This window comes from Rhamphochromis sp. 'chilingali', assembly GCF_963969265.1.
Source record: "Rhamphochromis sp. 'chilingali' genome assembly, chromosome: 22".
Classification (NCBI taxonomy): Eukaryota; Metazoa; Chordata; class Actinopteri; order Cichliformes; family Cichlidae; genus Rhamphochromis; species Rhamphochromis sp. 'chilingali'.
Window position 1 is genome coordinate 14,268,840 of NC_137950.1, and position 12,013 is coordinate 14,280,852.

General features: G+C 39.6%; 1 protein-coding gene across 2 annotated transcripts in view; it reads left to right on the forward strand.

The window, feature by feature from the left end:
- LOC308391257 (transient receptor potential cation channel subfamily M member 4-like) overlaps positions 1 to 12,013 on the forward strand; it is a 55,392-nt gene that overhangs the window by 31,898 nt on the left and 11,481 nt on the right. The window contains exons 2-13 of one of the 2 annotated variants that reach the window (XM_080873833.1): positions 1,262 to 1,323; positions 1,412 to 1,589; positions 2,120 to 2,300; positions 3,819 to 3,988; positions 4,374 to 4,551; positions 5,073 to 5,137; positions 5,243 to 5,476; positions 8,168 to 8,270; positions 8,360 to 8,481; positions 8,603 to 8,899; positions 9,011 to 9,112; positions 9,223 to 9,351. The exons of the other annotated variant lie outside the window; for it this stretch is intronic. Of the exons in view, the coding sequence (XP_080729959.1) occupies positions 1,262 to 1,323; positions 1,412 to 1,589; positions 2,120 to 2,300; positions 3,819 to 3,988; positions 4,374 to 4,551; positions 5,073 to 5,137; positions 5,243 to 5,476; positions 8,168 to 8,270; positions 8,360 to 8,481; positions 8,603 to 8,899; positions 9,011 to 9,112; positions 9,223 to 9,351 (1,821 nt within the window). The remainder of the gene's footprint in view (positions 1 to 1,261; positions 1,324 to 1,411; positions 1,590 to 2,119; positions 2,301 to 3,818; positions 3,989 to 4,373; positions 4,552 to 5,072; positions 5,138 to 5,242; positions 5,477 to 8,167; positions 8,271 to 8,359; positions 8,482 to 8,602; positions 8,900 to 9,010; positions 9,113 to 9,222; positions 9,352 to 12,013) is intronic. 2 annotated transcript variants of the gene reach the window in all.

Below are 12,013 nucleotides of genomic sequence, written 5' to 3' on the forward strand. Positions count from 1 at the left end.
AGATAGAGGTAGGGTTTTTAAGAAAATGTTTAGCCCAATTAATTTTGAAAGTGTTATTTAAAGTAGAAAAGTCTAAGACGTTAAGCCCACCTGATTCGTACTTATTCATCACAACAGTTTTTCTAATATAATGCGTACGGTTTTTCCATATAAAATTAAAGAGCATATGGTCAATATCCTTACTAATTTTCTTATCCAGATGTAAGGAGAGAGCAGCATATGTTAATCGGGATATCCCTTCAGCTTTAGTAATTAACACTCTACCTTTCAAAGACAAGTCCCTTTGCAGCCACTGGTTGAACTTTTTTGACAAGCACATTATTATTTAGGGCTTTGGAGTTGACGTCACGCCGCAGTGCATTGTGGGATCGCGACGCCATGACAGAAGGCCACAAATCAAAACAAATTGTGTTGGAAGCAGGACTGTCAGAACCATGCTTAAAATCAGCGCAAAAGACAAAGGGCTGTATCGCGACCGATTGCGCCCAGACGCCAAGAGATGGTACTTGGGGAAAAAAGCGTGCATCGGTAGCCCAACTTCAATAACTCTACAAACGGCGCTACTGTTTAGTTTTCTGTCTTTATTTATGTCAAAAGCTATAGCTGAGCTGTACGTTTTAATTTTTTAGAAATCCCTCAGTCAGAACGTGGTATATCATCTTTAGATTGAAACTAGCGAGCTAACTTTGAACTCCGTTAAATTTCATAAATTCTGTTATCAAGGATGCCTGGATGTTAGACCTAATTGTTACACCTCGTACAGCAACTACACTGATCATTTTATTATATGTATGTATATATATATTTCTGTATATATTATATTATAATATATATTGAAAGCTGAGGTTATTGTGAACCGAAAAACATTCACTTATAGTATGATTTGTGACCATTTTACAGACAAAATTACCAAATAAGTCCAGGTGCCCTGTATGATACATGGGTTAAAGGGTTAAGGTTGTTTTTTCTTTTTTATTGAGTTGAAGTTAAAACTATACTTGGAAGTTTCTCCGCTTGAAGTTCCAAGTAACGGCAGTGACCCACTGCCAAACTTCTTGGAAAAACCTGTCATGCAACATCTGTGCAAGCGTGCAACTGGTGGGAGTTAAACCCAGCTTTACAGTTTTTCTTAATCTCTGTCATAGCACAGATAGATATAGATGTAGATAGATATTTGTTTTTATTGATGAGTGAGCATCAAGGGTCAATGATCCCTAATTCCCTGACCATTATTGATCACTGTTAAAAAAACTGCTTTCAGAGTTGGATCCCCAAAACCATCAAAAAAAGAGTGTGCAGCACCTTTGTAGAAGATTCTGTCAGGTACTGTGACCTCTGTCTTTTGATAGTGACATGTCTGTATTTTGAGTCAGTTCTCACAGTGATGTTTTTATCCCTCCACCTCTCTCAGTAATGGTGCATTGTGTCAGTGTGGGGCTGCGAGAAATGACCATGCCTCTGTGGCTCTTGGAGACTATTTCAGCGCTGCAATTGTGAACCACTGGGAAAGTGTGCAGCACTCCTCTGAACAACCAACTGATGCATTTGGAGAGGTGCAATTTGCAGGGGCCAGCAAGAGGCACAGCTATGTGGGTGGATTTATTTTTCTTTTTCTTTTTTTTGCACAATTCTATATCTCTAGAGCAGGGGTGGGCAACTCCAGGCCTCGAGAGCCAGTGTCCTGTTTTAGATAGCACCCTGGGTCAACACACCTGAATCAAATGATTAGATCATTAGCAGGCCTCTGAAGAACTTCAAGAAGTGTTGAGGAGATAATTTAGTAAGTTAAATCAGCTGTGTTGGATCAAGGTCACATCTAAAACCTGCAGGTCACCGGCTCTCGATGCCTGGAGTTGGCCACCCCTGCTCTAGAGCCTTAAAGTATTTGAATATGTTTGCATGTTCTAAAAAGCAATGCCTGTAAAGGTGATTGAAATAAATATCCAGACAAACCCTGAGTTGTGGTGTGCAAATGAGCAAACAAAATCTGTACTGATCAGATGTCATATTTATTTGAGCATCCTTTGTTCATTACTTTTATTACTTTCATTACTTCTTAAATCCTGTGCATTGCTGACATGTGCTTGTTCCTCTGAATCTGTCAAATCTCTAAACTTAGTTCCTGCGTCTGTCATGGAGCACTGAGCCTTTTTTTGTGTACAACATATTGACAACCCATTGGGCTCTTCCTCCACCCAACCTGGTTGTTTCTGTTGTGGGTGGAAATAGCAGGACACAGATAAAGACCTGGGTGCGGGAGATCCTCAGACAGGGACTGGTGAAAGCGTCACAAAGAACAGGTAAAAACTTTAGGCAAGGATAGATGAAAATCATCACATCAAATGCTGCTATGACAGTCTTCCTGACAAACTCATGTGTGATGTTCACCGTGTGTCTAGAATATGTGTGTGCTGTTTGCTTAGCAGAAGCTGTCATAATTTTCTCAATGACATTTAAAAAAAAAAAAAAAAAAATCTAAAAATGTGTCTTAAGTGGACTTCCTTTATTTTTAAGACTATAAAACTATATAGGCTGTCTTGATATAGTCATATATTGAAGTACGAACTATTCAGTTCAATTTCATTTAGATGGTGCCAAATCACAACAACTGGATTTAATAGGAAGCCAATGAAGAGAAGCCAATAAAGGAGAATTATGAGCTTGTTTTTTTTTTGTTTTTTTTTTTGAATGATGGTTCATGTTTTTATTTTGCCTCTTGTTGTTCTATGTTTTAAACATTTACAATAGAGTTCAGAACAACACAATCAGAGACTTCAGATGCAGGGCCATGAATACTAGCACAGTGGCAGGTTTAATAAAAATTAACGCTGTCAGTCCCTCTCTCAAAACAGTAGACATATCTATCTAACAAATGATGCTGCCAGGTCTTTCTTGAACATACTCATGATGGTTTGAGCGTGAAAAAATGTAGTCTCAGAAGATCAGTCGCCATGCTAACAACTTCTGCTGTAGTTCAAACATGCTTATGTTTACGGAATAAGGATATATCAACATCAAGCCTCAAAATACGTAAAAGGTGGTTGAAGTTTTTGAAATAAACAAGGCCAGGTCCTGATCTTTACCTGACATGGTCAAATAATACAAATGAAACTCAGCAGCAGAATTTAACTTTGGAAAAGAGCATCCAAGATTACCAACACCAAGTGGAGTGGCCAAAATCCTGTAATAAGAAAGAACGGGCATCAGTCAGCGCAGACCTGACCAAAATTGTGGGAAAACTCAGAATAACAGTGGAGAAGAAACTAGATAGGGTCATCTGATCTACTCTTATCGAGCACAAAGTTTAGGACAAACCGGCCAAGAAAAAAGAAAACATCGGTCACCTCCAATGGACGTCCATGGTTGCTATGTAAAAAAATTTCTCTGAAAACAAATGAAACTGGTCTGAACAAAGTGAATCCTCCCAAAAACATTGCAACGTGTAGGGGGTGTGATGATATCCAAGGGAAAAGATGCCTCAAACATTCTCAACAGTCTGACTGACATGTCAGTGCAGAAGGCCGGTATACCAGGGTCTGGGGGATGATTAGAACACACATAGACCAGGTCTGATCGTATAGCATCAAACCCAGTCTGCTAAAAGGGAAGGAAAAGACCTCCATGTCTTCTTCCTGGACCTAGCCAGTGCTTTTCATTCTGTCCCCCATTTGTTACTTAAACTAGAGGAACCAGCTGAAGGAGGAAATGATGAAAGGACTTACCACTATCAGAATAACTTCTCTTTATTATATCTTTGACCCCAAATCCAAGCAGTGACTAATGCTTTCTCACACCGATTTTTAATCTGTTCCACCCAGGTGCATGGATATTAACTACAGGTCTGCGCGAAAGGCTTGGTCGGTGTGTTGGACAGGCAGTGAGAGATCATGCAGCTGCGGCATCTTCAGTCTCTCTCAATAAGGTGGTAGCGTTGGGCATTGCTCCGTGGGGCGTAGTGGAAAAACGAGAGCAGCTGGTCAACCCTCAGGTAGTACAGTTTACACATTTCTCAAAGCATTAAGAATATCTTGTTAACTTTTACTATACAATCTTTTACTGTAAATCTTGCTTAAAGATTTGATTATATTTATTTTTTTGAATGTTTTAATATTAGCTGTCCATAATCATATAATGCTTATATTTCATGGGCACTAATTTCAAATTAATAAGACTATGTGGACCTAATCTTTGAGTGCTCAAGGTCAGGTAAATGTATGCTAATTGTGATTCATCTGGATAATCTTGGGACCAAACTTTGCATCTCCAATAAAAACACACCAAAAGGATGTGCAAGTTTCAGGCCTTTAAGACACCGTGGAAACTGATCAAGGCCAGGAAGAAACACTGGAATAACTGGTTTCCTTCCTTTGCAGGGAAGCTTTCCTGCAAGGTACTATGTCCAAAACATATCACAGGACTCCTGCTCACTGGACAACAACTACCAGGCCTTCCTGCTGGTGGATGATGGGAGTGTGGGCCGCAGAGGAGGAGAGATGAGTTTCAGAGCCAGACTGGAGGAATACATTTCCCACCAGCGCACAGGCATATTAGGTGAGAGATGGCACTATAAAATAAAATATTATTTTAAGAATTATAATACTTATTTTGACAGTGGTTGACCATTTATGAGCCTATCCTAGTTACTGTACAGGGCGTAACAGGTACACCCTGTACAGGTCACCAGTCTGTCACAAGGGCAGGGCTAGCACAAAGAGAACAATTTGGACTCACATTCACACTTTTGGGCAATTTCGAATCACCAGTTAGTCCTAACCCCACTAACTGCATGTCTTTGGACTGTGAAAGGAAACTGGAGCACCTAGAGAGAACCCATGCAAACATACAAATGCCACATAAGAAGGTCCTAGTCAAATGGTGGATTCAAACACAGGACCTTCTTACTTTAACGCAACATTGCTAACCACTGTGTTGCCAATGTTTAATCAAGTAAAAAAAAAAATCACAGGGTGCGCCATCTGTATCTTTGTTAGTTGCTGTGCCACTCTCATTAAGTTAGTAAAAACATTTTACCAAGATTGGAACGTGTTAAAAATTGTTGTATCTTTTTAAAGGAAGTGGCAGCATTGACATCCCTGTTGTTTGTATGCTGATATCAGGGGATGCAGACATGCTAAAGGTACAGTCTCTGCTTTATATGTTGACTGATAATCACAAAACATGTTGCGACTTGATATTCAAATTGTGTAAATATTTCGTTCGTGGTTTTTGTAACGCCTGTCAGAGAATGGATCTCTCTCTGAAAAACTCCATCCCCTGGCTGGTTCTGGCTGGCTCAGGAGGCTTGGCTGATTTCCTGAGTGATATCTTGGAGAACCTGTCTTCAGCTCCAGCTGTGCCGTCCTCTGGTGAAGGCAACAGTGAGGCGGGTCCCAGCGTGGATCTTAAAGACAGAGTGGCAGAACGGTTTAAGAAGCATTTTCCTTCGGAAGTACAAACCGACAAACTAGTTGAACAGGTGAGTGCTGAGGCTTTTACTTTGCAAGAGTTGGAGTAAAGATTTTCGGTAGCCCCTTTTATTACACCTCGTTAATAACTATTACATATATTATAAGTAATAACCACTTAATATCCAAGTAATATCATGGTAGCAACTGTGGTTACAGTTGAGTAATAGTTCCCTGAAATTTACATGAAAGCATAATGAACATAATAAATAACTGTGCCGTGAAAGAGGGTCTTCTAAACTCTTCTGCAAATCTAATGTATTCATATGACCATGGTATTAAAATGCCGCTTATTACATAGAAACTGCCACAGGTATTTCCTGGTAGTCATTACTATTCTTAAGGTTGTTTTAAAAGGTTATTAACTGGCTATTACAGGGTTCATTCGGGTGCTTGAAAGCTTTACAATGCTTGAATTTTAATATTGTCTTTTCAGGGTTTGAAAGTGCTTGAATTTCAGATGTGGTGCTTAAAATTGCTTGAAAGTGTAACTGTATTTTGCTGTACCTGAATAGTTTTCTTATCAGATAGAGAAATAGAATGAGTAAAATTAACATGCCTGGAGGTTGTCGTTTTAACGAATATTTGATGGAAAACGACAATGGTTGAGTTTGCATTCTCGAGTCACATGATAGCCGAGTCCTTGTAAGCAATTTTCGACTACGTGTACGTTACACATGTTAATTTTTAAAATTATTTTTATTATTTTGCTAGCTATCAAACTCGCTGGTGAAATGATTGAAATGCACTGAGTGTGATGCAATACTGCAGCGCTAATATAGCATTTAGTTATGACATGGTGATTTATGGAATATAGTGTGAACTTAGCTAACATTACTTAGTATGGAGTTACTTCCCTCAAGACAAAGCTTTAAACATTAGCCCGATACATAACTAGCCAACTTAAGGCTCAAAAGCGAAGTTATCACCAAGTAAATAGAATATTGTTTATATCTCTGTGTATTGGTGCAGCTTTTTCAGGTATTAACTCGGTGCCTTTGGCAACACCTAGGGGGAAATAATGGTAATATCATCCATTTGGGCACAAAGAATAGACACATTTTTTGTGCTACCGAAGTTCCCCGGCTTTCATTCAAAATCTGTTTATTGTGAGCACCTACACAATAAACACCATAAACATTGTAAATGGCTTCAAGCTCACGCTGAGGCCTGAAGATGACTATCAGCCACTGAGACATGAGACACATGTATGTGTTTTTGTATATAAATGTTTCACATAAGAAAGAAGCATCAATATCTGATAAGAAGAGTTAATAATTTGGGCTTGCTGTGTATTATTTTTGTGGTGTTCTTGTTTTGTTTTTTTCAACAGTAGGTGAATATCTCTAACAAGTTGATTTGTTTACATTTGCACATCTTAATTTTTAAGTGAAATGTGTGTTTTGAGTTTATACACTGCATTCATATTAGTCAACCTGTTTTAACAAAGGAGGAATAAAGGTGTTTAAGTCAACCCAGGGTGATTTCTTTTTATTTTCACATGGTCTTACTGAGGTGATGCGAAGTGAAACATGTTTTTGGTAATGTGCTGGAAAAACTTGAAAATGGACTTTGAAAGTGCTTAAAAAGACCTTGAATTTGACCCTGGAAAAAAAGACGTATGAATCCTGCATTTAATATGTTATTAAATAGAAACAGGCAGCTACCAGCAATATTGACAGGTAATTATTACACTTCTTTACATTAGCTTTATTATGTTATTAATGTGTTATTAAATAAAAACAGACAGCTTTGCATTTTGCAGCTCTGTTTTCTGCTTATTATCCAGAAACTACCAGATATATTGCCAGGTAATGACCACATGTCTGGAAGTTAGTTTTAATAGGTTATTTATATGTTATTAAGTAGAAACAGGCAGTTTTGCATTTTGCAGCTCTGTTTCCTGATCCACTACCAGAGGTAATAACAGAACTGAGCCACTTACCAAGCAGCTCCTATATAATGATGTCAATAATTGTATAACCTTAATCTAAATTGCAATAGTGTAAGTATAGTTGTGCTGAAAATAGATAAATCTATTATTGTTGAATGTGAATCAAAAAAGTGACATCATAGGTGAAAATAAAGGAACTGTGGTCAAAGTGGAGCAAAAAGACTCTTCTGAATGGGTTTAGAGCATCAAGAAAAGCTTGTTTTTATAAAAGTTCTAAAAATTGTTTGCTTTCAATCAAACATGAATAAAAACAATAAAATCATACCCCAGTATGACCAGGGAGGAATACAAAAATAGAATAAATATCAAAACCTGTATTTAAAAAATCCAGAACTGTTTGCCAACTGAAGAAGCAAAATCTCCACAAGCTCACAGCTTGCCAAAATAGCATAAAAAGTATAATAAATCCTAGTCCTAAAGTCTGGTCAAAAGTTGCAATGGGCAGGCAGCATTATCACACATGAAGAAATCTCTACCGTTTCACTCTCCAGATGCTGAACTCTGGAGGTAACCCATTTTGGCATGTGTGTTAGTTATTTATGGTTAGATTTTTTTGTTTGTTTGTTTGTTTTGCTCTGCTCTGCTTTGAAATCATTAGCCAGAAAAGTTACAGAGACTGCATAAAACTGACTGACATGAGAGATGCTTTCAAGCAGGTGCTATAACATCTGTGGGATGTACTTCATCTCCTACATCTTGTCCCTGTCATCTTGCAACTGTTTTCCAACATTCCTGTTTCCTTTTCCAGGCTTTTAGAATTTACCAGAATAGAGGTTTGATTACGGTGTACCACGGAGAGCATGAGAGTCCAAATGACTTTGACACTGTCCTGCTTAAAACACTTGTGGGAGGTATGTATAAGTAGACCATAATTATACATCATAACAGCTGCAACCCCTTTTTATCCTTAATTAAATTTTTTTGTATTTGTCTTTTTTAGCAAGTAAGCAGCGCGCATTAGTTGAGGCAAACCCTTATAGTGATGAGCTGAAGTTAGCAGTAACGTGGAACAGGGTTGACATTGCCAAGAGTGAACTCTTCAATGGCGACATCCAGTGGAAGGTGAGGAGGGGAACAGATGTGTAATATCAAGTTTGACAGATAAGTCAGTTTAAATGTGATTATTTGGCATTATAAATATTGACCTGCCTTAAAACATGATCTCCTTCCTCCAATTAAACAGTACGAAGATTTGGAAGACTCAATGACAGATGCGCTGATCAATGACAAGCCCCAGTTTGTTCGGCTTTTCACTGAAAATGGTTTGAACATTGTGGACTACTTAACCTATGGAAAGCTGGAAAGCCTCTATCGCTCTGTGCCAGATGGGAGCTTACTATATCAGCTGCTACAGCGCTGCCTAGCAGAGCGGCTGGCAATGGCGGAGCGTCACTCACCATCAGAACAACAGAATTCATCCTCAAAAGTGGCAGCAGATAACAATCAGAGCAGACCAAGGAGGGAGTTTACCCTGTTTGAGGTGAGTTTTCTAATCTAATACGAGGTTATGCTCAAGCAGATCCAGAAAGAATGTGAAACAATTCCAAAAACATATCCTTGTGCTTACTGTTCCATCCACCTGTTTCCTCAGGTGTCAGGGGTCCTGAAACACTTAATGGGTGATGCCTGCCAGCCTTTCTACTATAAAGCTTTAGGCTTACAGTCATCTTCATTCAAAAGGACAGCCATGAAGGTATTCTGAACTTTTTAGAATAAGCAGGCAGTGTACTTGTAGTGACAGTATCTCTCTTTTACATTTGACCTGATAATAGGTATTTTTATTCTTTTTTTTATTCATCCCAGCGTGCCACTAAGGTTCTGCATGGAGGTTCCAAATATCACCAGCAGCGTTGCCCCCATCCCTGGGCTTCACTCTTCCTCTGGGCTGTACTGCAGAACCGCAGTGAGATGGCCCTTTTCTTCTGGGAGATGGTATAGGCTCTGAGACAAACTTCAAGAAGTATTTTACTTGGGGGGGGGGGGGAGATAATTTTTGAGCCCCCTGCTGAAGTTGTAAATTTGCTCACTTCCCAAAAAAATTAACAGTCTTTACTTTTTAGGGTGCCGCATTTTTGGGCTAAAAGGCGCACTTACAATCCCTTAATTTTCTCAAAAATCGATAGTGTGCCCTGTAATCCACTGCGCCTTATGTATGAATTCTGGTTGTTCTTACTGACCTTGAACCAATTTTATGTGGCACATGGTGCTCAAAAATCTGTCAAAAATGTTTTAGTGTGACTTTGGTGCTACGAAGCTGCACCGCTTAATGGATTGTCGGAACATTACGGCTACCGTAGTCTGGAGCCTCGTGGAATAATCTGGGTTCAAACTCCGCTTCAGGTCCCAAAGTCAAACGAACACTGCAGCATCACTGAGAGTTAAAAACTGTCTAAATTCTTTCATGTTTAATAGAATGATCAGTGTTGCTGCTTTAACAGTTAAGTTTAACATTCAGACATCCATGAAAGCAGAAATTATTCAATTTAACGGAGTTAGCAATTAGCAGGAGGTTAGCTCGCTAGTTTCCACCTAAACATGATATACTGTACCATGTTCTGACTTAGACACAGCTATGTTAGCATAACATAAACCCAGCGAAGCTGGAGGAAGAACGCTAACTTTTTTCCACTCGATAAAAGTTAACGTGAGGGTTCACGATGGCTAGGGACAAATGCAATCACATGGCAGGATGCTGTAAATGGACCAAACTTCAGGCAGGAGAACAACTGAGCTAATCCATCCACAAGTTAGTTATCAATATACTGCTGCATGGGCTGGGCTGTAATTACATCTTAAGGTTTTAAAAACTGAGCTTTAAAATTATTAGCAGTAATAAAATAAAGTTTGTCCCGAACCTTCGGGAACCCTAACGTTAACTTTTATTGAGTGGAACAAAGTTAGCGTTCATTCTCCAACTTCACTGTTTATATTATACTAACATAGCTGTGTCGCTAGCGTTCACGTAGCACATCATTATATATAGCTAGCCAAACTTCAGTAACCCTACAAATGTCACTGGTGTTTACTTTCCTGTCTTCATTTATGTCGGAAATGATAACAGAGCTGTACGTCTTAATTTGTTTCAGAAATCCCTCAGTCAGAACCTGGTATATTATATTTAGATGGAAACTAGCGAGCTAACTTCTAACTCTAACTTAATTGTTACACCTGGTAAAGCAGCAACACTGATCATCCTATTAAAGATGAAAGGATTTAGACAGTTTTTAACTCTCAGTGATGCCGCAGTGATCGTTGGACTTAGGGACCTGCAACAGAGTTTGGGACCAGGCAAGGCTAATGATGTCAGACTTAAAGACTGGATAGTAACAGCTGTTGGTGCCATTATTTTTTTTTTTTTAAAAAAGAAAGAAACAAAATGACTGTAATCTGTCCTTGGTATGGCTCCATGCAAAATCTACTCTATGGGTTGAAGATGATCATGAAAAGCCTAAAACTACACAGGAGGAGCTTGTTAATAATGTGAAGCCAGTTGGGATTACAATCACCAATAACACTATTGAAAAGATGCTAGGCTATTATGGATTGAACTCTTGCAGCACCTGGAAGGTTCCAGCTCAATAAGGTGCTGTATAGACCTATATTAATTTAAAAGGGAACATCTAAATGATTCAGAGAAGGCTTGGAAGAAAGTGCTGCGGTCAGATAAAATCAAAAGCCATCTGATTTGAGCTTTGTTTCGAGGAAGAAAAATGCTGTTCATTGCCCAAAGAACACCATAACTACTAGTGGTGCAACGGATTGATCCGAAATCCGAACCGATCCCACTCCATGGTTCGGTACGCACGTGATCCGAAGATTTGAAAAAGAAAAAAAAAGTATGTGTATGGTGGCGTGGTGGGTCTGTCAATCAGTAGTTATGGCCAGCGCTAGCGCTAGCATTTAAGCAGCCCTTTGCTGCCCAATCCGACCGGGCTAAAGCTATTACAAAAGCTATTGGGGTGTTTAGCTGCAGATGGGAGGCCGTATTCTGTTGTGCAAAACAAGGGATTTAAACTGTGATGAACGTGCTTGAGCCACGCTATGATATCCCATTGCGCGTCCACTTCAGTGTGACAAGATCGTTCCAAGCATGTATGAGCAGGAAAAGTTTAAAGTTATGGATGAACTGTCCCAGGCATCTTCTGTTGCCCTAACTACAAATGGGTGGACCTCCAGGGCAACGGAAAGCCACGTGACCGTGACCGCTTGTTATATCACAGCGGAGTGGTAGATACAAATCCCTGTACTGCCCTATAGATTACATTGGTAAATGGCCTGCATTTGTATAGCGCTTTTCTAGTCCCTAAGGACCCCAAAGCGCTTCACACTACATTCAGTCATTCACACACACATTCACACACTGGCGATTGCAAGCTAAATTGTAGCCACAGCTGTCCTGGGGCGCACTGACAGAGGCGAGGCTGCCGGACACTGGCGCCACCACTGACCACTACCAGTAGGCAAACACGGAGTTAGTATCTTGCCCAAGGATATTTGGCACGCAGCCAGGAGGCAGCCTGGGATCGAACCACCGACCTTCTGATTAGTGGCTGACCTGCTCTGCCACCTGAGCTACAGCCACCCCTGTAATCTA